We start from the raw sequence: 23,779 nt of genomic DNA, 5'->3' as shown, positions 1-23,779 counted from the left end.
GGGCTTAACGACCGAAGAGACTCCTGGGGCTGAGCGCGAGACTGTCAGCTGTAATTCTCCAGTGGCTCCCCGAAGGATTCGGCAGGTACTCGCAGCAGCTATGCCGCCGGCGGGCCCCTTTCTGGGGCAAGACAAGACATTATGGTCCGACGCCAGATCTGGTGCGAGGCGCGCCGGGCATTGGCTCCTCAGCCCTGTTCTGTCAGGGCAGCCTTCTCTGCACTTCGAGAGTCGAGAAGACCGAAGCCACAGGGGAATGGGACGATGGTCCCGATGGAGAGTGGCCCCCTGGGCTCTGGGCAGTGCTCAACCGTACGCCCGTAGTTCCCACAGACTAAAAGAATGACCCACCCTCTCAGCCTTCGGCTCTGAGTGGTCCTAGAAAGATGGACATAGGTCCTAATCCCTCAGGACACCCCAAGCTTACTCTGGCTTTATCCAAGCAAGGCATGATGATGATCCCTAAGTTTGGAGGCAGCAAGGCCAGTACCCTGACTTTAGCTCTTAGCTCCCAGGAGGATCAGCATGCCTCTGGACTGTATAGTGGGGTTAGAATTTTGGAGGCCCAGATGCTTCATAGACCAGTGACTAACAAAGCCTTTTATTGATTCCTACATCAGAGAAGTTATCTTTGGGGTTCTCCCCGAGAAAGAGCAGCATCCCTGGTGAATTCATCTGGGCCAGTCAGGACTGGAACAAGTCTTCCTAGGAATTTTCATGCTTAACTATTTTTAGCAGTGTTACTACCCTCTCCCCAGAAGAAAGCTTATGTAGAGTCCCATGATCTAACGCTGATTTGTTCCACCTGAAGTAGACCCAGAGTGAAGTTCTTTGGGCCTGTGTGGAAAGCACAGGCATTGTCCACAGGGAGGAGGAATCAACACAAAGGGCAGCATAGAACCTTTGTGCAATGCCCACCCTGCACCCTCTCCCCAACCCAGGGAAGCCCACTTTGTCCATGGGCAAGGTCTCTCCCTATGGTGGCTGGTCTGTGGTGAGTTTCAGTTATATGCCTAAGTCAAGACAAGGGCTCCTTGTTCAACAGGACTTGTCAGAACAGCAGTCCAGGGGGTTTTCCTTGGCACAAGCCCAGGACAGGACCCACCACCCACATGGATTTCTAGAGTCCAGAGGACCCGCCACAATCAAGGAACACACAGTGGTAAAGAATGATCTGTACCCAGCCCAAGCAATCCTCATGGCACTGAGCACAGACATGTGAACCTACTCCCAGCCTCTTCCCTCCCCACTGCCTTCCAGGGGCCCCTCCCCAGTAAGACAGAGGAAGCAAAGGCAAGAGGATGGCCAGAGGCTTTGGCAGGGTGACATTTATTTGCCAGGTTCAGCAGGCACACAGTTAGCCTACCGACCTTCATACACCAGAGCAGACCCACAGGCATGCAGGGAGAAGGGCAGGACTGCCACTGGAGTGCCGAGCAAAGGCCCGGACCAGTGTGGCTGCCTGCCCAAGCTGTGGTGGGGTCTGACAAAGGGCACCTGCCAGGAGCCTCCATCAGGAAACTGGGGAGCCTTATTCCACTTCCTCATCCCAGTAAAAGCAACTCAGCATAGCTCAGAGGCACCTGGGCCTCTCTCTAAGCCCTGACAGAAGGGGAAATGGGTCACAGACATAGAGGGGTGGGGGTGGGGGTTCCTCTCTATTTTATTTTTCAATTAGGAGAGCAGAAATCTGCCCCTGTGAAGGACAAACCTCAAATCAGATTATGGGACACTGCCATGTGGCAGGCCCCCTGGGATGGAGAGGACTGTAGCCTGAGCCTGAGGAACACCATCAGAGAGGAGCCAAGGGCTATCAGCCTTCCCTGTCTGGCTCAGGGTAAGGACCCAGCTAAGCTGGTGCACTAGGTACTGGGCCTGCACTCTGCCTTCCCAGTTTTCATTGCCACATCCCAACTGTTCCCTCCTTCCCCTTACAGGCTCATGAAGCTCAGGGCACAGGGCAACCCACTGCAGAACCCAGGAGGGCAGGAAATAGCACAAGGATATTATTGGTGGGAACTTTCCAGGAACAAAGGTGGACGTTTCTACCCCCCTACTCATTCTCTTTCACTTCTGAGGACCCCCAAAGCTACCAAGCAGTGCCCCCAACCATGCGACCAGTCTTGTCTTAAAGCATACTGCCCTAGATTTGTACATTCTCTATACCAGCCTGTGTCCATTCTTAGAGCAGCCCACATACCACAGGCACATACCTTCATGTGCAGGAGCCTAAGACCGCTGACAGGGCCTCGCTGGAGGACCAGCTCTCAGGGCAAGGCCACCCAAGTTTAGGGCCTGGGAGAGGATGGGACCTGCAGGGCCTGCCTGGGGAAATTGTGAGGCAAAAAGGGAAGGGGAAAGGGAGCAGGGACCTCCTGAGTATCCCTAGAGCAGCATCCCGCAAGGAACAGAAACTGGTGAAGCTAGCGAAAGACAGAAAAGCCACAAGGAATCCATGCAGGGGCTGGGGCCGGTCCTGCCTCTGGCCTGCCCACCACTCACGCACATACACACAGGAGATGAGACTGCTCTCCCGTGGCCCCCAAACATGCCCCACACTGGGAGGCAGGGGCAGGAGGGAGCAAGGGCATCATGCCAGTGACTCTTATGTACAGTGAGAAGCCCCTCATCCACTCTCCCACCCTCCTGCCCGCCCCCTGCCCCACACCAGCCTGCTCACTCAGCTGGTCTCCTCCCTCCGAGACTCCTGGGCATAGCCAGCAGCCTCTTCCCCTTTACTAGAGGGTGGGGCCTGGCCTGTTGTGCCCCCGGGGGCTGTGCTGTCCGGCTGGGCCAAAGCCGGCTCAGGGGTGGCAGCTGCCTTGGTGGCTGGTGTGACGCTGCTTTGAGTGGTGGACATGGTGCTCTCTTCCATGGCTGGTGTGGCTCTCCCATCAGTGGCTGGAGTAACACTCCTATCGGTGGCTGGGGTGATGCTCCCATCGGTGGCTGGGGTGATGCTCCCGTCGGTGGCTGGGGTGACACTGCCATCGGTGGCTGGGGTGGTACTGCCATCGGTGGCTGGGGTGGCACTACGGTCTACGGGGGCTACATTATCGCTCTTTGCGGCAAGAGCAACAGCACCCGCTGTGGCTGAGGTGGCACTGCCCCCAAGGGCTGGGGCAGCCCCACTTGCAGCTGCAGCCCCGCCTACAGCCCCAGCGGTGACAGTGTCTGTGGCTGGGGCAGACTGGGCTGTCGCTGTGCTGGACTGCTCCGGGGCCCGGAGCCGTTTCATGAGGGTGGTCACTCGGACAGCCTTCTGAAAGGAGGGCAGCGGAGAGAGGCCCAGAGTGAGGCTTACAGAAGCCAGATCCGTTCCTTGGCAAGAGCAAAAGCCAGACCATTCTGAGCCAAAGCCTCTGACCACCCCAGGGGAGGTCAGGGACCCAGCTGCTCACACACCCACATAAGGCAGTGACAGTGGCTACAGCCACACCTGATGGCTGAAGAAACGCCTTTCTGTGGCTGCAGGGGTGTGATACAGGCAAGAGACTGTGTGTGCCAGAAGGAGCTCTTGGGATCAGTCCAAGAAAGGGAGTCATCCGAGCCTTACCTTCCACTTGGCCCTGGCAAAGTTCTTTTCAATCTGGGCACAGACACCATCCTTGATGTTCTTATCAGAAGCAGCATTGCCAGAAATCCTAGAAAGGGTGCAAGTGCATCTGGATCTGAGGGGGTACAGGCCTTCATGGAGACTGCCCAGCCCTCTTCTCCTAAGATCCAGAGGTTACCAGGCAGGCCCTCTGGGCTGGGCCTGAGCTCTGGGCACCCCCAGCCCCTACTCAAAGCCTCAAGGATGGGGGCTACTAGATGTGAGGAGGACTAGGCCAAGGGAAACCTGGCCTCTCCTTCTGTCCTCCATGGGCCCTGCTCACCACTCATGGGAGATGGCCTCTTCTGCGGTGATGCGCTGGTCTTGCTCCACCTCCATCAGCCTTGTTACCAGGTCTTTGGCTGGGGACAAAGCCAGGGAGAGGCTAGGCATGGGCACCTCATCTCACTGTCTACGGGTGATGAATGGGCTGGGAGGTAGGAGCAGAGTCCAGCAGAGAAGGCTGAGAGCAGGTCCCCCACACCAACCCTTCCCTTTACCCACATGCTGGGCACCTCCTCACCCGCCTGTGAAATATCATCCCAATATGGAGAGTCAAACTCATAGTCGCCAGCCAGGATCTTGCGGAAGAGGTTCTTGTCATGGTTCTCATAGTCATCTTCCTCTACCTCCTCATAGAAGGGCGGGTTCCCTGAAAGCCTGCATGGGGGGCCAAAGGGCAGGGTCACCCAGGAAAGCCATGGACACAGGACCCCACCTGGCCTGGCTGCAAGCCTGTTTGCCTGCCCATCTACTCACAGGATGTACATGATGACTCCAATGGCCCAGCAGTCCACAGGGCGTCCATACCGCTGCCGCCCTACCACCTCTGGGGCTGCAAACACAGCGTCCATCTGCTGGTCAGTATCAGGCCTGGCCAGGCCTGGTACCACTCACACCACTTCCTGGGCTAGACACTTCCTTCCCCCACCCCTACCCAGAGCCACTCCTTAAATGTTGTCTCCCACCCTGCCCCTGCCCCACCCCCTGCTTGCCCAGGTACTCGGGAGTCCCACAGGGCTCCTTGATGAGGCCATTCTCTAGCTTAGCCAAGTGGAAGTCACTGATGACGATCTTTGAGTTCTTCAGCCGATTGTAGTAAACCAGGTTCTCCAGCTGCTCCGCGCAGGAATGACATGTGGGTGAGCAGAGGAAGACTCCATGAGGACCCCAGAGGCTAGACTAAGACCCCAAGGTGCTGCCCACCTCAGCCCCAGGCTGGCTGCCGTCAGACCTGGTTCCTGGCCTCACCTTGAGGTTCCTGTGCACGATCTTGAGTGAGTGCAGGTAGGCCACGGCCTCCAGGACCTGCCGCACCACATTGCTCGTGTCTCGCTCCGAGTAGTAGCCCTGGTCCAGGATCCAGTCAAACACCTCCCTCCCCGTGGCCCTGAGGGACACCAGCCCCTGAGCCCGGCGTGGGCAGGATCGGGGGTGGGGCAGGAGTACTTGGGGAGGCTGCCTACATCAGGGAGCTGGCTGGGCAAGGCACAGGGACCCAGGACCCCCAGGGTCCAGAAAGGGGGCCTTCCCTGGTTGCAGAGGGCAGAGCAGGTAAAGGCCCTGGGGACTGAGGAATCCTGGGACCCCAGGCCCACACTCACAGCTCCAGGAAGATGAAGTACTCCTTGCGGGTCACAAACACATCCACCAGTTGCAGGATGTTGGGATGCTTCACCCTGGTGGCACGGAGAAGGGCCAATAGTTAGGGCTGGGTAAACCCCTAAGAGAGGCTCTGGTTGCCACTGTGGACCACAGCAAACTGGCCAGAGGCTGGTACTGCTTGAGGCCCCCTGCCCTTGAAACCCTTCTCTGCTACCTCGTAAGCCACCCTACCCCTAGGCCTCACACTCACATCTTGAGGATGCCTATCTCGTTCTTGGCCGCCTTCCGCACCTTGCGGCCATCCCGCTTCTGGAACTTCTTGCAGGTGTGCAGCTTGCCCGTCGTCTTGTCCTTGGCCCGGAAGATCTCACAGAACTCCTCACTGCAGCCGGCAAGCACCCCACTCAGCCCTGGCCCAGTGTGGGCTGCCCTCTGCTCCCCTTTCACCAGCCCTTGCCCACCCACCCTTGACCACCAGACCCAGCACTCACGTCTTGATGACCTGTCCCAAATCATATCTGTCAGTCACCTCCGACGGCTGGTTATAGTTCTTCTTATCACCCAGAGTCACACACCCAAACGGCATTGCCAGGATCTGAGCTGCAGGCAGGATGGAGTCTGGCTCAGCTGTACCACAATGTGGAGGCTTCTCCCCGCAATGCAGAGGATGCCTCTGGGAGACCCCAGCCTGGCTCAGGCCACGCAAGGGCCAGAGACTGCATCAGAAAGGGCTAGAGGCTGGTCAGGCTCCCACCCCTGCTTTTCTGGTCATGGCTTATGCCACTTGGCTCGGCTGCCTGAACTACAACAGCCCCCACTTACGAAAAACATATTAAACTGACATAGCAAGGAATCATTTTGTGTTGTATACATTCAACAACAACAACAAAAGATTTACCAAATGATTTCTTTATATTTCAGCTATTACACAGGTGAAGGGGGCTATAACCACCCACCCAGCGGATGGCCATCTCTGAAAGTCTGAAGATACCAAGTGTTGGCAAAGATGTGGAGAACATGAGCACTGCTAGTGGAGGCTAAGTCTCTCCTCTGGAAAACAGTTTGGTAAAACTGCTAAAGTTGAACATGCCCCATGAACCAGCATTTGCACTGCTAAATATATGCCCTACAGAAATACATACATTTATGCAGCAGGCCACTCATACAGGAAGGCTCATAGTGGCAACATTCGTAATTGCCCCAAACTGGAAACAGCCCACATAGCCACCAGCAGCAGGACGTAATATGGTACAGTCACACAATGGAATATTACACAGCAATGGAAATGAAGGAGCTGCAGCTATACCCGATCACACTCACATGGTGAATTTCACCAACATAGTGCTGAGTGAAAAAGACACAAAAGAGTACATAGAGCATGATCCTATTGATACAGAGTTCAAGAAGTGCAGAACTAACCTGTACTGTGTATGGATACAAACATTCTGATAAAACTATTTTTTTAAAAAAAGCTAGGAAATAAGTACCACAAGTCCTTCTGAGAGAAAGAGTAGATGTGATTGAGTCAGGACACGGGGAGATTCTGGAGGGCTGATTTCTGAACCTGAGTGGTGGTTTCACAGGTGTCTGTTTTTATAATAATTTGTAAAAATGTACGTACAAGTTGGGGGGCACATTTCTAGATTTTTGTTATATTTCACAATTTTAAAATGTTAATAAAAATTATGGCCATCGTGGGGCGCTTGGGTGGCTCAGTTGCTTAAGTGTCCAACTTTTGATTTTGGCTCAAGTCATGATCTCAGGGTCCTGGGATCAAGCCTCACGTAGGGCTCCCTGCTCAGGGTGGTGTCTGCTTCTCCCTCGCCCTCTCTGCCCTTCTGCCTCCCATTGCTTTGTGTTTTCTCTCTCTCTCTCTCTCTCTCTTGCTCATGCTCCCTCCCTCTCTCTCTCATATAAGTAAAATCTCTTTTAAAAAAAAGAATTTTTACTACAATTACCTTTATTGATTCAATAAACGTTGTATCCAGGCACAGTGCTTGGAGTTTCCTCAGAGAGAGGACCCCCATTTGGGTGGAAGTGAGAAAAGGCTCTGAGGAAGAAAGGGCATCAGGGCTGGGCCTTAGAGGGGAAGGATTTGCCAGGAGCCATGCCGGGGTAATAGTCTGGAAAAAGTTAGACAAGCCTGCCAGTGCCTCGCGGCCGGGGCCCACAGGGGGCCTGGGCAGTCAGGTCTAGGGCATAGGTCCCTGGCCAGGGGTGGGTGTTCCAGGCACAAAGGTGACCACACGCAGGCACTCTGACACCTGGGGCCTGGCACCCGTGGGTCTGCAATGACACTCACCCAATCCTCTCGTGCGGTGCTGGGAGGTCTGGCTCCAGCACCCAAAGGAAAGGGCACTCGCAGCTCTTGCTAGAGGTCAACTTCAGGAGGGGAGTTGGTGACAGTGTCTGGACCTCCATAATGCCCGGCCAATGTGATTCTGGGGCCATGGGGCAAGCTCTGCCTCGGCTGACTGTGCATATTCTCCGCACGGATGAGCATGCGCTGTGTACCAGGCCCGGCCTCTGGCCTTGACCACTTAGACGCTCCCCTACCTGGAGTCACTCCCAGCTATAGGAGTGGAGAAGGGAGGAAGCCACCCCCAGAGGAGGCAGCTTGGGTCACCGCGACTCTGCCAGCCAGGGTCAAAGGCCAGGACCCACACCAGCCCCGTGGCCAGCCCTGGCTTTTGTTTGCTTCCTCCTAGGCAGAGGCCACCCACTTCCCAGGGGTCATAGTCCTGGAAGTTTTCCCTCAAATCTGCCCTCAGCATTAGGGAACAAATTCCATCATTCCCTCATCCGGGTTGTCTGGGCTCAGGGAATGCAAATGCATTTCATCAGCGTGATTTAAGCCAGGGCTTAAGCCATCTTGTGAGGCACTGCAGAGGCAAACAAGAGAAGCTTTGAACATCGTCCCCGACTGCATGTCTTTGCCACCATGGTCACAGCCCTGCTCCTGCGTCTGCCGGAGAAGAGCATGTGGCTGGAATCCCACACTCGCAGCTAAGAGCAGAGGCACAGCCGCCCACCACTGCCGGCCACCCATCTCTGTGCCCCAACAATCTGGGGGAGGGGGCCCGTATCAGTCCCTCAATGGCTCTACCGCACCGCAATTTCCTTTCCAGGCTGGAATCCAAGGCCTGCGTACTGGGCGGGAGGGTGGTCCCTTAGGCTGTGGGCCCCCCAGGAAGCTGGGAGGGACCTATGTCCCAGCCCTGTTGCTTTGCTTACACCGTTCCCGGTGGCAGAAATGCCCTTCCCCCAAAGCCTCCCATCAGTATCCTATTTGTCACGGCAGAGTTATTTATAACGTAAAAAAAAAAAAAATCAGCAACTACCTAAAATCCAACAACAGGTGACTCGCCAGCTCAACTGTGTCCATTCGATGGCAGGGAGTGTGGGCCCTGGCAAGGGCCCTGCCCACCTTGGCCTCCCTGCGAAGCAGCCTCCACATGAGCTAGGTGTCCAGACAAGGGCTTAATCTCTTTCTTCTTTCCTTGTGATTTCTGACATTAGAGGTTGTTGGTGCAACAAATCATCTAAAATGATCCTGCCACTCCAGACTCAAAACGGCCCTTCTCTGAGATACCTGCCAGAAGCTCCACCTCCCCCCACCCCACTCCACCAGCTCCCAGCTCTGCCGCGTGGCGGGGGGAGGTTTTGTATATGCCCATGCCTGATCTTGCCCTCGGCCATGCATGTGCACTTGTGCCCACAAGAGCCCAGGGTTGGTCTTGCAGTCTGTCTCCCACCACAGAAATCCAGGCCTCTGCTCACAGTCACATCAGCCTGGATCCACATCCTAAAACCTCATGGCTGGGGAAGGGGTAGATCTGTCTCTCCCCCCTACCATGGGGGCCCTGATCGCCACCAGTACTACTTCTCCTCGCCAGCCTAAAACACTCATCTGTCTCCACCCCCAACCTAGCCCCGGGGTGAAGAAAGGAGAAAAGGGGTCCCCTCCATCCTCACCTACTCCACCACCTGCTACCCACTGCTGCTGCTTGGGAGACTGCTGGTGTACGCACCAAGCCCCTGGCACCTGCTGGCAACAAAGGGGGCCTGGACCCTGAAGCTGGGAGGAGCAGTCAAGGGACAGCTTCAAGAACAGTGGAAGGCCAGGCAGAAAGGGGTTTGCTTTCTCACCCCCATGGCCCAGACAGCCCAGACCTACTACCCAACAGTGAAGAGCCCTCCTCCCACTGACGCAGGACCTGGGCTGTGCCATGGGTCCATACTGGGACATGGGACGGCACAGAAGCCCCATAGCGGCCGTTTCCCTAGAGACATGGCTCCTTCCATTTTCTGCAGAGAAACAGTGTGCACGGGGGAGCTGTCCAAAGAGAGCTTGGGGGAAGTGCGGAGCCTGGCACTGCCACTGCCCCCCAGCTGGCTCCAAGGGTGCCTGAGGCCCAAGCGCTCCCCAGTTACTGCTTGCTCCTCGGTTCTGACCCCTGGGCTTGGGCAATCGAGCCTCAGGCAACCCTGAGGGAGCCTCTGCCTGTTGGTGCCCTGGTAATAAAGGGTCCCCTAGGGGCCCTACTGCAGCCTTAAGCAAGTCTGGCTCCAGAGGCCCAGGGGTCCTGCATCGGAGTCCTGTCCCCTCCTCTACCGGGGTCAGCCTGGCTCACGCCCCACCTTTCATAGCCATAAACAAGTTTCCTGCTGCCCTAGTCCTCTCCCATGTGGAGTTCCAGAGCTTGCAGTAAATCTTGGGAGGCCAGGAGGGGCCCAAGAGGCCTCCAGCTACCTCCCGACAACTGTGGGCAACACCTCCCGATTTAGTGGCAGCTGTGAACACCAGCCTTCAGGTACCCCCTCCCCTTCCCTGCTCTTCTCTCTCAGGGACTGGGGCTGGGTTTCCTGCTGCAAAGGACGTGCCTAGGCCCAAGCCTTGCCTGGCCCATAGCTGAGGTCTCACCGGAAAGACGGGGGGGGAAATGGAGACTTCACCCTCAGGGTCGGGTGTCAGGAGGCAGAGCCAAGCTTCTAGCCCACTGCCATGGGACATGGGTAGGGGGCTGCCCTGGCTGGCCTCAGGCTCTAGCCAATGATCATGGTCCGCAGTTCCTGCTGTTGACTCTCCCATCTAATGACGGAATAAGGAGGGAGGGGGGCCTCTCCAGTCTCAGTGGTGGGCATACAATCCAGTGCTGTGTCCAGAAAGTTCAGCCTTGAACTTGGCATGGCAGAGGTAAGAGCCAAGGCCCCTCCCAGGTACCTGGGGTCCCAGTCTTTGAACCCCTGAAGGAAAATCCACTGGGGTCCCTGCTTCCCTGTGGGTGGAGGGAAGTGAAGGGGAAGGCCCCAGAGTAAAGGATTGCTATGGTGATGGAAGTTTTGAAACAAAGGGAAGGGGAATGGGAGAGGTGTTGGCCAAACCCCTTCTCCAAGAATTCCCTGAGACTGGCCCGACTCTCCCCATGGGTTCTGTGACCTGGCGCCATCAAGGAAGGGGAGGTGGGGGAAGTGAGAGACTTTAGAAAAGAGAAAGGGGCAGGGACAGAGAGGGACAAAGGCAGAAACTGTAATGAAAGGGGAGCAAAGAGGTGACAATAAAAAGGACACAGGCACAATGACACAGGAGGGGAAGGAGCGCAGGGGGTTCTGAAGGGGCCTATGGGTGCCCAGCTGAGCCCCAAGGCCCCCACAGCCATGTGCTCTGAACACCTGGGGAGGAGCTGCCCGTGGTTCCTGGACCGTTGACACTGAACCCTCCTGTATCCCTCAGATATGCATTGGACTTGGTGTGGGAGGCATAACCATGGCTTGGGAGAAGAGCCATGGTGCAGTCCCCTCCGAACAATTCCATGGCCCCTCTCCTGGTCATCAGGCAGCTTAGGTAAGGCAGGTCCATCACATGGAAGACACAAATGTGGTGGTGGGAAATGAAGCTCAGAGACCTGGCTGCTTCCCTTTATAGCCCCTCCTCTCAGCTGGCACGGCCCTGCCTAGACTCCCCAGCCACGCCCCCCCCTTATCCGAGGTCCTCCCTGGGCCTTGGGTCCCTCGGGGCCCCTCTTGCAGTTTCGCCTAATTCCCTGCTGCAGCCGTCCCCCTTTCCAACAGTGGATCCTGTCGGGGGGGCCAGAAACAGCACCCTGAACAACCCAGAAACAACTGCACAGCACCAACCCCCTGCCTCAGTTTCCCTAGATGGAGATCATGGACTCTGCAGCCTTCTCCCAGGGCAAGGACTGCCCATCTGCCAGTGAGTGGTAGCCAGGCCACGGGCTGGAGAGGGTCAGCAGCAGATATGGGAAAGGTAGCTTTTGGCACCTGGGGGTCCGGACCAAATGTTGTGAAAGAAAGGCAGAGAGAACTCTGCCCCACCCCTGGGGCCCAGCCTGCCACCGAGGGGAGTAGAGACACCAATTTCCCAGTTGAGGAAACTGGGGTCCAGCAGGTGGCTAAAACTCAACTGGGGAGGTGAGGGTGGGGGAGGGGGGAGAACCAGGTCTCCCTAGGTGGTCCTGGGGGGCTCAAAGTCTGGGCCTTAGAGTGGGGCAGCAGGACAGGGGCTGGACTGAGGCAGGCTAAGCTTTTGGTGAAGGATAGAGGGCCCTGCTCCCCAGAAGGAAACCTGGTGGAGCAGGCTCTGTCTAGGGGGTGCGGACAAAAGCAGTTTGGCAGAGCTGTGGGGGGCTGGGAGAGCCTAGGGTCTCTGCCAGACACTACACGCTGGGGAAGGCAGAAATTCATTTGTTCATTGTCCACCCCCCCACTTCCCCAGCCCGGGGCCCTGCTCCCCACCGTGGTGCCACCCTGACCCCCTTCCCCAGCGCTGCTGACTCGCCCCCGCTGGCACAGCAACACACATGCGGGAGGCACACGTGTGAGCACCAAGCCCCGCACCTCCCAGCAGAAACATGTGCGTCCCCTACCCCCACCGCGCAGCGTTGAGTCGGTGCCCCGAACCCCCCGCTGGCCCCCACGTTAAGGCAAGGAAGCAGGATCTCGGCTAGGGGGTTGCTGGGCCCCAGGGGCTTGGAGCCTCCTCCCCCACCCCGCGGCAGCCCCGCCCAGCCCCCTTCAGGTTGTCGCCCATAAAGAACTCTCCGTTGTCATGGAAATTAGTGACTGCTCAGCGGGAGGAAGGGGACCCGGGGGCAGTTGGGAGGGGTTGAAGGCGGCCCTGGGAGTCAGGAGGGTCGGCTCAGCCCCTGACCCCTACCCCTATGGGGCACCACGAATGTTCGAGGGTTAAGGTTTTCACAATTAGGAGCCCAGCGAGACGGGGGGCGGGGGGAGGGGGCAGGGAGGGGAGATTCGCCTGGGCCTGAGGCTCAGAGCCTTCCCCTGGGACCCCCAAGCCGTCCGAGGTGACGGGGAACTTTAAGCCCAACCCCGCACGCCGACCCCCGGATCTGCAGATCCGCGTGCAGTGCCCCCGCTGGGACCCCAAGCCCTCGAGGAGCCCCCGCTCACTGAGCGATCCGAACCTTGTGTCAGAGACCCAATCCCCCAAGACCCCCACAACGTGCGTTCGGGGGGCGCCTCCCCCCCGCGCGGCCCGCCCCGCACCTGCAGCGCCGGTCGGTCACACGGAGGAAGCGATCGCGTGTTCAGTGGGGCGCCGAGGGCTCCGGGGGCGGCGGGCAGAATCCGCTCCGGGCACGCGGGGCAGACGCGGCGCCAGCTGCAGCCGCTTCGGCTCGCAAACCTCCAGCATCTCCCGCCGCTCGCCGGCACCGGATTCGCACCCCGGGCCGGGGGCGGGCTGGGGGCGGGGCCTCCCTCAGCCGGCTCCGCCCGGGCCCTGGCAGAGCCTGAGGCCAGAATCCCACTCGGAGGGGGGCGGACGACGGGTGGCAGCGAGTCGGGGAGCAGTGGCCTGCCCGGCGCCGGCCAGGCTCCCAAAGACTCCCTCAGGCCCTCGGACTGACTGGGCAACAGGGGCCAGAGGGGCCTTCCTATGCCCCTGATAGGGAGCCGGCCGGGAGTAGGAGGTGTGGGGAAAGCCTGAGCCCTGGTGCTGCACAAGAATCTCTTGGCAGGTAGTAGTCCCCAGGGGACCAGCGCTCTGCCTAGCTCCCAAAACCTGACCCAAAGGGCAGAACCTACTTACAAGAACAAAGTGGGCAGTCGCTAGGGCAAACTGCATTACAGACTGGCATCCCCTAGCTTGGAATAGTAAACACATGGGTGAGTGTGTGTGTGCACGTGGTCAGTGAGGGCTCCAGACCACGGTGGCAGAACCTCCTATCCCCCCCCACCCCCACCCGGTTCAGCCTTTCTCATCCCCAAGTCCCAGCCAGGGTGGCTGGTCCAGTCTGCCCTTTCTGCGGGGCGCTGAATTTCCCAGCCTATAAAAGTCACCTATGACATGGTGTGGATTCCACTTTCTTTCGAGCTTAATCACCCTGAAACATTTCATTAGCAGCATCACCATCAGCAGCCCAGGCTGGGATATGGGGATGCAGGAGAACTATTGCACCAAGGTGCCGCAGCAGGCCTGTCCTCTAATGGGAGGAAGCTGAGAACTGCCAGGAAGAAGCCTTGAAGGAAGCCCTGAAGGAAGTCCATTTCTCTGTCCTTTGTCAGGGAGGCACAGGGACCCAGGGCTTGCCCCTCCCCCCTCACAGGCCCTGAGAACCATCCTGAGGCCCGTGTCTGAAGGCCCGACAGGCTTCTTGGTACCTGGAGCTGGCTTCTACCCCTGCCCCAAACCTCCCAGAGAGTCTTCTGACCCCATCCTGGGTCGGGTTGTCTCCAAACCCTTGGATTTTGAGTGAGTGGCTCCCCGTGGCTGCTGACAGGAGTGATTGCTCCGGTGAGGAAGCTGGGGCTAGGGCCAGGAAGGCTGGCCTGAGACATGACCACTCACATAAGGCCCCTCAATATTTTCCCCCGGATGAGAGTGTCAAGGGGCCCTTCACATCCTTCCCTGGCTTTGTGTCACCTCTTGCAGGCCAGACGGATGCCACCTCTGGGCCCTCTGGTCTCTGGGTGGTCTCAGTCACAGCACCGACCCCACCACTACGTAGGAGTTCCTGGCAGACAGAGGCTGTGTTTCATCTCAGTACACTCAGTTCATGTCTGCGGAATGAAGGAATGAATGGCCTGGCACCCAGTCCTTCATGCTGTCTGCCCACTGTCCCCGAAGCTCTGGTTTTCTGAGGTGTATAGTGCCGCTGAGCCGTGGCCTGTCGACCCTGCACATGCGACATACACTTTCCGTCTTGCCTGAAGGTCATGGCTGTCTAGGGACAGACAAGCGGGGCCGAGGAGAAGCAGGCATGGGGGATTTAGAGGCGGGGGGAGAGGTGGTTCGCTAGCGCCCTGCCTGCTGCTGGCAGTGCTCCACCTCTTCTTGGTCGTGTGCACACTCCATGTGCCTGTGGGTGAGCGCACGTGGTGGGGTGTGTGTTTACACGTGTGAGTGTGTCTGTGTGTGTGTGTGAGCGCGTGCGTGCGCGCTCATGCCGAAGGAGATGGCAATAGCACAGTGTGCGCGGTGGTGCCCAGTGGCATGTGGGTCTGCATTCCGTGTGCACCCAGGCGTGCTTGCTCGCGCGTGCACGTGGACACTGTTTCCAGTCCCTGGAGCCCCTGGTCCCTGGAACCACCAGTCCCCTTCTGGCCTGACACAGGCCTCAGGACTGGGGAGGCTGAAACGGGGCATGAAAGCGGGATGAGGGGAAGAGGCTGGGCCGTGCCTAAGGGCTGGCAGGGGCTGCGATGACCCTACATCGTTGGCTATTTCCAGCCTCCCCACCCAGGGCAGCCCTTCGCTCTCAGGCCTTGGGGGGATAGCCGGGTCTTGGCCCTTGGTGGAGAGAACAACCTAAAGGTGAGAACCCAGGGTTGGGACTGGGGCCTGGCTTGTCCCTCAGCCCCCCACTCAGGGAGGGAGGCACGGGCAAGGCAGGGCTTCGGTGTCTTGGCTTCAAGCTCCGGCCACCCTCCAGGCAGGAAGTAGCAGTAGCAGCTGGATGCTATCCTCTCAGCTCTTCTAGGCCATGGACTAGGCCCCTGTGGAACTTTATTCCTACCTCTGCTATTCAGAGCTAGACCAGGTCAGGGGCCATGCCTTCTCGCCACCCCCCTGGCCAGAGGAATGGCCCGAGGTCCTTTAGCATAGGGCAGAGCCTGGGAAAAGAGCAGGGGCAGTTGGCATTGGCATTGTCCAGTAGCCTCTCTGAGGACCTCCTGAGGAAGCCTGTGGGTGGGGACAGCCCAGCTTGGAAGGCTGAGGAGGAAAAGGGAGCCCAAGGTTGAGAGTTCCGGCTCCCACCAGAGCTAGCCAGTCAGAGACACAGGATAAAGTGGGAGCCTCCCTATCCACGGAGCCTACAAAGCCAGCCAGACCTCATCACTCAGCGTAGGTTGTACCACCCACCTGGGACCCAGGACTTCTCTGCCACCCACCATGACCCTGACTTCCTGCCCCAGGGCACCAAAGGCCAGCACTCCCATACCCTCATATTCTGACTGGCCTGCAGAAGCATAGAGCTCTAGCCGAAGTTCAGACTTTAGGGGGCACCTGCATTACCAGGCCAGCTCCCCCAAGGAGCCCAAACTTTGACAGGTGCCCTCCCTTGGGAGCCACAAATGCTCCAGGTCCCCAGCCATCTTTGGAACTGTTAGGCTGTTGTCCACGTTGCTCTCCTCAGCCCCCCGTAGAGGGCCCAGGATGGAGGAGGGCGAGCAGTCTTTTCCTCTGGAGCTAGGGGAGGGGGCTGTTCCCCCCCTTCATGACTCACTCCAGGCTGTGTGGGTTATTACATTATGTTTGAAATTGCCATGGCAACCAGCTGGCAATCAAGGGTAATTGCACTTGTCGCCGGGGCAACGGGGCAAAACCCACAGCAGCCACTGTGTGTGGTTGCCCTTGGGGTACAGAAAAGGTCAGGCTAGACCAGAGCCAATGCCAGCCGAGGGGTTCTGAGGTTCTCTGGAAAGGATAGGATTGCTAGACCCCATGGAGTTCCCATGTGCGGAGGCAGGGTGTGCCTTGAGAATGCCGGGGCCCCCATCCCTGACTCCATGCCCGGCTTCTCTCTGTCCTTTCCCACACCACCCTGTGTCTAAAACAGACCACAGTGCTCGAAGTAAGCAGAACCAGCACTTTTATGTGCTCACAGATGGTACTTGTAGATGGCCCAAGGGCCTTCCTCCTCGTACTCACGGCGGCTGAGCCACAGGCTCTGGAAGGAGTCCCGGGATGCCATGATGGAGCCTCCAAGCCAAGCAGCGACAGCCCGGTGGGGAGAGCCCAGCACAGTGGCTCGGGGGCCCAGCTCCTGCCTCAGGCGCTCGGGAAAGCCATTCATCAGGGTGCTGCCGCCGTCCAGCACCACATTGGCCAGCAGCTCCTCCTGCTGCTTGGCCTCCAGCCGGCTGATGCTCAAGAGGGCCAATTGCGGGAGGCCAGGCTGGTTGAGGCCTAGCAGACTGGGCTGGAAGAGGGCCTCGGGGCAGCAGAAACGCTCAGAGCCCAGTGTGATGACCTGCTTGTCTGGAAGCATGAAGTCCAGTCGGGCCTGGGTCTGGGTGCGGGCCATCTCAGCCGTCATGTTCATGGCCACATAGCAGCAGGCCTCCTTAATCTGGTTGACCAGCCCTGCCTTGGGTGGCGAGTGGCCACCTGCCAGCAACAGCTGAGCCAGGTATTCAGTGAGGTCAGCACCAGCCACATCCAGCCGGTAGGTGTCAAGTGGGGCCAGATCCCCACTGAGGATGGGTGCCACGTAGGAGGTGCCATGGCCACTGCCCAGCACCAGCCCAGTGGTGCGCCCATAAGCGTAGAGCGCCAGCAGGGCCTGATGCACCGTCTGCATGGCAGGCACATGGAAACTCTCGAAGAGTATCTCGGCCACCTTTTCCCGGTTGGTGCGCGGTGAGACGGGTGCGTCGGCTACAAGCACAGCCAACTCCTCCGGCCGCACGCCCAGCCTGCAGTAAAACAGGTGCTGCCACAGCACCTCCAGGGCATCCCAGTCAGAGACCACTCCGCGATTCAGCACCGAACAGGAGGCCTCCTGGTTCTCAGGCACCGTGTACCGGGGCTCATCCTGGGCTGGGTGCTGTAGCAGCTGGACACGTGAGGGCACCACGCTGAGGACATGGTCCTCCCCCGCCAGTCCACATTTGGTGAAGCCTGTGCCCGTGTCAATCACCACCGCCGCCATGTCCTGGTAGGGGCCCAGCGAGTGGTGGCAGAGCACCGGGGACTGCACTGGCAGAGCATCTGTGCTGGGCACCAGCTCATAGCAGGCCCTATGGAGCGGGCCAAGGTGTGCAACCACCGATGAGTGTGTAATGTCCTCGAGTGTCAGCTTGAACCGGGGACCCTGGGGCTCTGTGCCCACCAAGGCCACGGGCAAGACCCTGCCGCCGGTGCCAGGTGTGGAGAAGGTGACCAGGGAAAACTGCTCCTCCTGGGTGCCAGGGGAGCCTCCAGGTGGCCCAGAGGAGAGCCGATGTGTAGACATCGGATCAGTGGCACCGACGCCGACCTTTTCTCTGCTCATGTAGACACACACGTTCTCAGGGGCCAGGGGCACCTGGAGTACCCCCACATGGGCCGGCAAGGTCAAGTGCTCCCCTTTCTGGCACAAGGTGGAGGCCTGGCCAGGTTCCCTGGTGATGGGGGGCCCTCCTGAGACAATGGGCTCTTTGGAAATGGGGGGTTCTTGAGAAAAGGGAGGCTGCCCAGTGAGAGAAAGCTGCCTGGCAAGAGGGGTTCCAGTGAGAGGGAGCTGACCAGGAAGGGGGAGCTGCCTGGTGGAGGGGGACGGCTCAGCTAGGAGTGGCTGTGCAGAAAGGTGGGTCAGCCTGGTGAGGGGGCACTGCTCAGCAGAGGGAGGCTGACCAGTTGGAGGGGGCTGTCCAGAAAGGGGATGCTGCTTGGCTAGAGGCGGCCGACCACCGAGGGAGGCCTGCCCAGCACCCTCAGCCCAAAGGCTGTCAGGGTGAGCAGTAAGGACTTCTTTCTGGTTGTGGTTGCCTATATCCTCCTGAAGCAGGGATTTGGGCCCCTCTTGGGTTGGGGCTTGTGGGGCAGGCTCTGGGGTCTGCTCTGAGTTCACCCACTGCAGTTTCTTGGGCTGGACTGTGGAGGTGTCTTGCATCCTGGAGGTGTCCAGCATCCAGATGGTATGACTAGGTTCATTTTTTTCAGCATCAGGTTTGGAGCAGCCCGGATCATGGCCATGGCTCAATCTCCTCTCACCAAATTGAAGGGGCATCCTCAATGGAACAGGCCTAGAGAACACTCTGATGTGGGTCTCGGTACCTGGGGAGTTCTGTGACTCCAAGTTGAGCCTGCCCTCCTTGGGAACCAGGGCCACCTCTCGGTAGCTTCCAGATGAGAGGCTGGAGGGCACAGGGCTGGACAGCATGGGTGAGGTGGACCAGAAGTCGGAGTGATTGTTGTCAGGGGAAAGGATGGGCATGGCTAACGGTGGAGCAGACAACACATTTTCGGGGACATAGATGGATGGGTGGCTGGGCATGACACCCAGCAGCACTGCCCGTGGACCCATGGGGTCATGGCACAACAGCCCCATCCTGGTGTTCCCCGTGGCCATATCGAACACCAGCACACCGTCTTCCATAGCATCCCGGAGCTGGCAGGTAGGGGCACTGGAGGGGGGGATCTGGATGGCTTCCCTGGGAGACGGGACTGGTGACTGCTTGTGGCAGGACACTTGGTAGGCAGACCGTGGCACACTGGAGCAGGTATTGTTGCAAACGTTGAGAGGCTGCTGGTCTGGCCGAGAGCTGCAACTCCCCTGGCTATTCCTCTGGGGCTTGGGGGTACCCAGAGGCCCTGAGCCTGGTTTTGGGCTGCCTGGCCCAGAGGTACAGACCGGCGGCTTCTCCGCTGGGTTCTCGGGCAGCTTGGATAACACCTGCATTTTGGCAACCTCGAGCTCCTGGACATGGTCTGAGGACTCATTTGGAGAAGGCATTGGGGTGGGAGGCTCCTTCTGAAAACCAAAATCCACTCTGTCCTGGCAGGATGAGACCACTTTGGAAGACTCCAAGAGGACTGACCGTTGGTTGCTACTCTTCCTGAGCAGGAGGTCTTGGGAGAGGCCATTGGTTGTGGGAACGGTGTCTGTCAAGTCGTCAGAGTTGCAGGTATAAGTTTCAACTGCTGCCGGCTTTGGAGTTGGAGCCACAGATGGGGCATCTGCCTGAGTGGGAGTTGGAGGAGCCTGGGCCGGACACGGGCACTTGTCCTGGCCCTGACCTTGGGCTGGAGCCGGGAGAGGACCTTGGGCTGCAGCTGAGTCCTTGCCCCCTGAAAGGAAATAGGGTAGCCACTGGCTCTTCCTGCTGCCCAAGGAGGCTACCTGGTCAGGGCTGCAGGGCCCTTTGCCCCAGCCTACCAGGACTTTAGCTGGAACCTTGCCCTGCCCTGCAACCTGCACCTGAACCCGGGAGCGGCAGAATCCATGCTGGATTGTATCACTGGTGCTGTCACTGTGTGGTGTGCACACAGGTAGGGCCAGGGTCCTGTTCTCCACGCTGAGATGCATTGGGGTTCCCACGATGGAGCTTGGAAACGGGCTAGTAGAGGGGAGTCTTGGGGCATCTTGGGAGGCCTGCTCGCAGACACACTGGGAGCCAACTTCAGCAGGATCCTGGTGTAGCTGGGGAACGGGTTCAGGGGTATGGGCCTGGGAGGCAGGGCCACAGGTCCTATCAGTGATGGCCTCAGTGGACAATGACAACCCCTGCCTGAAGTATACAGATCCCGAGTTTATCCATGGTCCCTGGGACCCTCTGAGGCCACCCCCCGGCTGCTGGCTGCTGGCTGAGGGGTGGCCTTGGGGGCCCGGTGGATCAGGGCCCCCCACCTTCTTGGTGACTTCCATAGTCCTGTTCCATGCCCTAGGGGCCCTGCCCCCTCTTCATTGCCATGGCAACCCCACACATCACAGCCCCTAGTGACCTGTGTGTGTGTGGGGGGGGTGACAGAGTGTGGGAAACCAGAGGCCCCACCCCCCTGAGGAATGGGGCCTGCCCAGGGAACCTTGGGAGACAGAAAGGCCCAGGGACACTGGTGAAGTATGCCAACCCTAGGCCAGCCTCCTCTCCCCTTACCAGCCAGGTGACTAAGTACTCTCTACCCAGGCCACCAGTAGGGTGAGGGTGGTGCCCCTTGTGGCAGGGGCTGGGAGTGGCCGTGTAAGGCCAAAGGAGAAAGGTGGCAGGGGAGACCGGCATTCCTGGTCTGCCTCAGATGCCAGACTTGGTTCTTTCTCCTCTCCTCTCGTGTGGCAACTTGAGATGTTAGCCCTGACCCAGGGATGAGTTCCAAGTATGTGACACAAGGCCCTTTGGGGATCAAAGCCCCTTAACCACTGAGTCCTGGGACACAGAAGAGGGTGAGGGGCCCAGCTCAGGCCAGGGCTCCTCTCCCCCATGTTCCCTGGTCCCTGCTCCAGGACAGCAGCTCCTTGGCAGTCTTTCTGCTCCAGATGGTTCTCTTCTGCCTGTGTCTCATAGAGCCCCCTCCCCAGAGCCACATGTCCTTGAAGCCTAGAACCAGTATCCCACAGAAATGGGTATGGGGGCAACAGGGGTGGGGGTGGGGCCTTTGCTCAGAATCCTCAAGTCAGAATGTTCTAGCTCTTGTCACATTGTGTCAACTTCACCTTGGCCAGGAGTGGGGCAGAGCACTTAGCATAGGGCTAGGCCACAGTGGACGCAGGGCCAGCCAAGTGGCAATTATATCCAGATGGGGCATAGTCAGGACACGGTGAGCACAGGGCTGGGCTATGGAGTGCGGACATGGTTGGTGCTGGGCTGGGCGCACGGTGCGCACAGCTGTGCGTATAGTGAGGGCAAGCTGGACACAGGACTGGACATAGAGTAGGCTCATAGGAAACGTAAGCTATTAGACTGGGTGGACACTCCCACCCTCCCTTTCTTAGATGGGCAAACCTAGGACAGGGAGGGGTGGGACCTGTCTGGACCACCAGCCCAGGCCTAGATGTGCCCTACAGCCATAGAAGACAGGCCTGGGCAGCAGTTTGGGGACCCACCCATTACGACAGGCCTGGTCTGGAGGTTCTGACCTGGGATGGGATCAGCCCTCCTCCCTTCCTCCCAGCTGTGAGCTCTGAGCCTCTTCCTTCTGGTCCCTAGGACTGTGTCCTTTCAGGCCTCAGTCTTTCTGCCCAGGAAACAGGTTTGTGGAGAATGCAGCTGTCGGCTTGTCCTCTGAAGCCGTGTTTTCACAAAGGTTAAAAATAGTGCTTACAGTTGGCCGTGGGGTGTGAAACGATGTGACCAGGGACCAGGACTGGCACTGTGCAGCATCTGCATCTTCCTGACAGGCACTGGGCAAAGCCTGACTCAGCCCCATTCAGGCCCCTGGGCCTCCTCCCCCTCCCCCAGATGCTGCCTTCAGTTAGGCATGGGGACAGATGTCTCGGACACTACTGCTCACCCCCCACTATGGCCCAGGAAGGTGGCAGAACGGAAGGGTCTGTGGCCTGCCTCTGTGTATGCGCATACGCATATACTTGCTGAACACTATCAGCTTCATTAATCTCTGGCCCCGAGCAAACTGATTTCTTCCCCCTCAACAGGGATGCTCGTGGCAGCCTCTAGCGCAGGTGCAGGCCTTAAGCTGGGCTGTACCTGGGAGGGCTGCGGAGGCAGGGAGGGAGGCCCTAAGAGCCCCCTGCCTGTCCGACCACTCAGCCCTCTCCATCTCCTACAGAAGTGGGACATAATCCTCCTTTCCAGGGCTGGGAGCTTTGTGAACAACTGACCTGAGATATCTTCCTGAGGTATCCTCAGGGAGGGGTCCTGAGCCCAGCTGAAGGGTATGGCCCATGAAGGCAGGCCCAGAGAAAGCAGTCCTGGGAGAGGAGAAAGCTCTTCCCCCCTGGGAAGCAAACACCCCTTATAAGAACAATGACTGATGCTGATTGGGTTCTTCCTGCGAGCCGGGCAGTGCTGAGGGCTCGTAACCCAGCCTCTTTGTAATTGGTTGAGCTGGCACTCTCATCCCTATTTAACAAATGAGGAAATCAAGGCACAGAGAAGAGAGAGAACTCACTGAGATCTCAGCGAAATGAGCAGTAGAGCCAGAATCTGAAGCCAGGCCACCAGGCTCTGGATCCACACTTCAGAAATTTAGGTACCACCGCTGGATCCCATGCCCAGGGCTGGCAGGCATGTACCCTGCTGGAAGGGAGCCAACATGCCTCCCTCTGAGTGCTGCAGCCCCAAGCCCCCACCTAGGCCGTGTCCCACATGAAACCTTCTCCTCCTCCCAATAGCTTAGCAGGTGGCTCAAGACTGGGAGGGACATTTTCCCTGTTGGCACCTCTAAGCCAGTACCCTCCTGGGAGCTTGGCATCGCTGAATAGCGGCCAGCTACACACCTTGCTGAACCAGGCTGAGTCCTCTGTACTCAGAATTCTTGCCCAGCCAGAGCCCACTGCATTTCACCCAGGTAAAGGGAGGAGTAGCACGGCAGCCAGAGAGGCTCCCAGGCTAGCCCCCTTCTGCTGAGCCCCCAGGGTTTGGGCAGGGACATTGCCACTGTACCCCTCCCCCCCTACATGTTTTTAAACAGTCTCTCACCACGAAGAAGGGCAACCAATTCTATTTCTGATTCTGGAAAGTGAGGAGGGCCAACATGTTGCCATGGCAAACTGGAGAGCCCCTCCCCGAGGCTGAGCCCATTCCCCAGGCTGAGGGCTCTCCGGATGGCGGGGGGGGGGGCGGCATGCCCAGAAGAACTGGAAGAAGCCCAGTGTGAGGGCAAGGCCATAAGGAGCCTCCTCTGTGAGGGCAGGTCCTGACATCACCTCCTCTCACACTTCACCTGGCCCTCTCTGATTAGGCCTTGGGGAAAGGCCCTGACCCTTGTGGAGAGGGTCAGGCTTCAGGAGATGGAGTCAGGGTACTCTGAGAAACCATTCTTCTTTGTGCATCAGGTTAGAACCCTCCGACCTAGGATGTCTTGAAGGTGGAGGGCAGGAAGGGCATCGAGGGGAAAGGGAAGGTTCCAGGACTAGCCAAGTCTCCCAGACCTGATTCTCCAATGCACCTGTATTTTTGGCTTCTTTGTGTTCTCAGGAAACAGCTCTGTCAAATCCTTGGCCCTGCACTCTTCCAGTCTACCCGTCTTCCCCTCCCTGTGCCCTGGGAAGACTCTGGATATCTCCAAAAATCTAGGATCAAAAGTTGCCGTAAAGGGCTCCCAGTGGAGGCAACCACTTGGTAATGGAGTGAAAAGCAAGGCCTGTTTCCCCAGAGGTTTATGCCCACCGTCCAGGGGCTCATACACCAGCTCTCCTGTCCCAGACCCTGAGGGTGCAGATGGGTAGCATTTAGATCTGTGAAGGGAGGGCATTCTGGGTAGAAGCTCAACCCAGGTAAAGGCAGGCTTCTGAAAAGACCTCAAAGGATGTTGTGCCCCAATCTGCTTGGGGTACTAACGGGAAACGGAGGCCCCCAGGGAGGAAGGAAGCACCCTTGGTCTCCTGGCTCCACAGACTGCTCGGCAGTGCTCTGTGTTTCCCCCTCCTCATCCTGCTCCCTGGGGCTATCCAAGTGACCTGGGAGCACTAACATCCTGCTTCCCTGAAGCCTTTC

At 58.5% G+C, this 23,779-nt stretch overlaps 2 protein-coding genes across 3 annotated transcripts; both read right to left on the bottom strand.

Annotated features, from left to right (window-relative positions):
- Window positions 1-1,323: 1,323 nt before the first annotated feature.
- Window positions 1,324-12,852, bottom strand: CAMKV (CaM kinase like vesicle associated). Its single transcript, XM_028124471.2, has 11 exons — window positions 12,728-12,852; window positions 5,692-5,800; window positions 5,451-5,582; window positions 5,200-5,274; window positions 4,847-4,985; window positions 4,591-4,711; window positions 4,355-4,430; window positions 4,119-4,255; window positions 3,879-3,957; window positions 3,557-3,644; window positions 1,324-3,262 (listed from the first exon to the last, which is right to left on the bottom strand). Exons 2-11 carry the CDS (start codon window positions 5,784-5,786, stop codon window positions 2,681-2,683), a joined length of 1,524 nt encoding a protein of 507 aa, XP_027980272.1. The 5' UTR covers window positions 5,787-5,800; window positions 12,728-12,852; the 3' UTR covers window positions 1,324-2,680.
- Window positions 12,853-16,284: 3,432 nt separating this feature from the next.
- LOC114224985 (uncharacterized) lies at window positions 16,285-20,034 on the bottom strand. Of its 2 annotated transcripts, none has more exons than XM_088022185.1 (2): window positions 17,984-20,034; window positions 16,285-17,929 (listed from the first exon to the last, which is right to left on the bottom strand). In XM_088022185.1, the coding sequence occupies exons 1-2, from the start codon at window positions 20,032-20,034 to the stop codon at window positions 16,285-16,287; spliced, it is 3,696 nt and encodes a 1,231-aa protein (XP_087878311.1). The 2 variants fall into 2 exon arrangements, with proteins under 2 accessions (XP_087878311.1, XP_087878312.1); XM_088022186.1 differs by having other exon boundaries at window positions 16,285-17,944; window positions 18,053-20,034.
- Window positions 20,035-23,779: the final 3,745 nt, after the last annotated feature.

The sequence above is a fragment of the Eumetopias jubatus genome, unplaced genomic scaffold (genome assembly GCF_037043125.1).
Source record: "Eumetopias jubatus isolate StellerSeaLion01/CBP00866 unplaced genomic scaffold, mEumJub1_p1.0 scaffold_1, whole genome shotgun sequence".
Lineage (NCBI taxonomy): Eukaryota > Metazoa > Chordata > Mammalia > Carnivora > Otariidae > Eumetopias > Eumetopias jubatus.
This window is presented reverse-complemented; position numbering and strand designations above follow the sequence as displayed.

Bases quoted from the DNA above. Each gene is read 5' to 3' on its own strand.
- LOC114224985 (XM_088022185.1), bottom strand. From the start codon at position 20,034: ATGGAAGTCACCAAGAAGGTGGGGGGCCCTGATCCACCGGGCCCCCAA. The intron at 17,930-17,983 runs GCTGACCCACCT...CCCCTCCACCAG, and splicing joins GAGCAGTGCCCCCTCACCAG to GCAGCTCCCCCTTCCTGGTC.
- CAMKV (XM_028124471.2), bottom strand. From the start codon at position 5,786: ATGCCGTTTGGGTGTGTGACTCTGGGTGATAAGAAGAACTATAACCAG. The intron at 5,583-5,691 runs GTGAGTGCTGGG...TGCCGGCTGCAG, and splicing joins TTGGGACAGGTCATCAAGAC to TGAGGAGTTCTGTGAGATCT. The intron at 4,256-4,354 runs GTGAGTAGATGG...CCCCCCATGCAG, and splicing joins GGAGTCATCATGTACATCCT to GCTTTCAGGGAACCCGCCCT.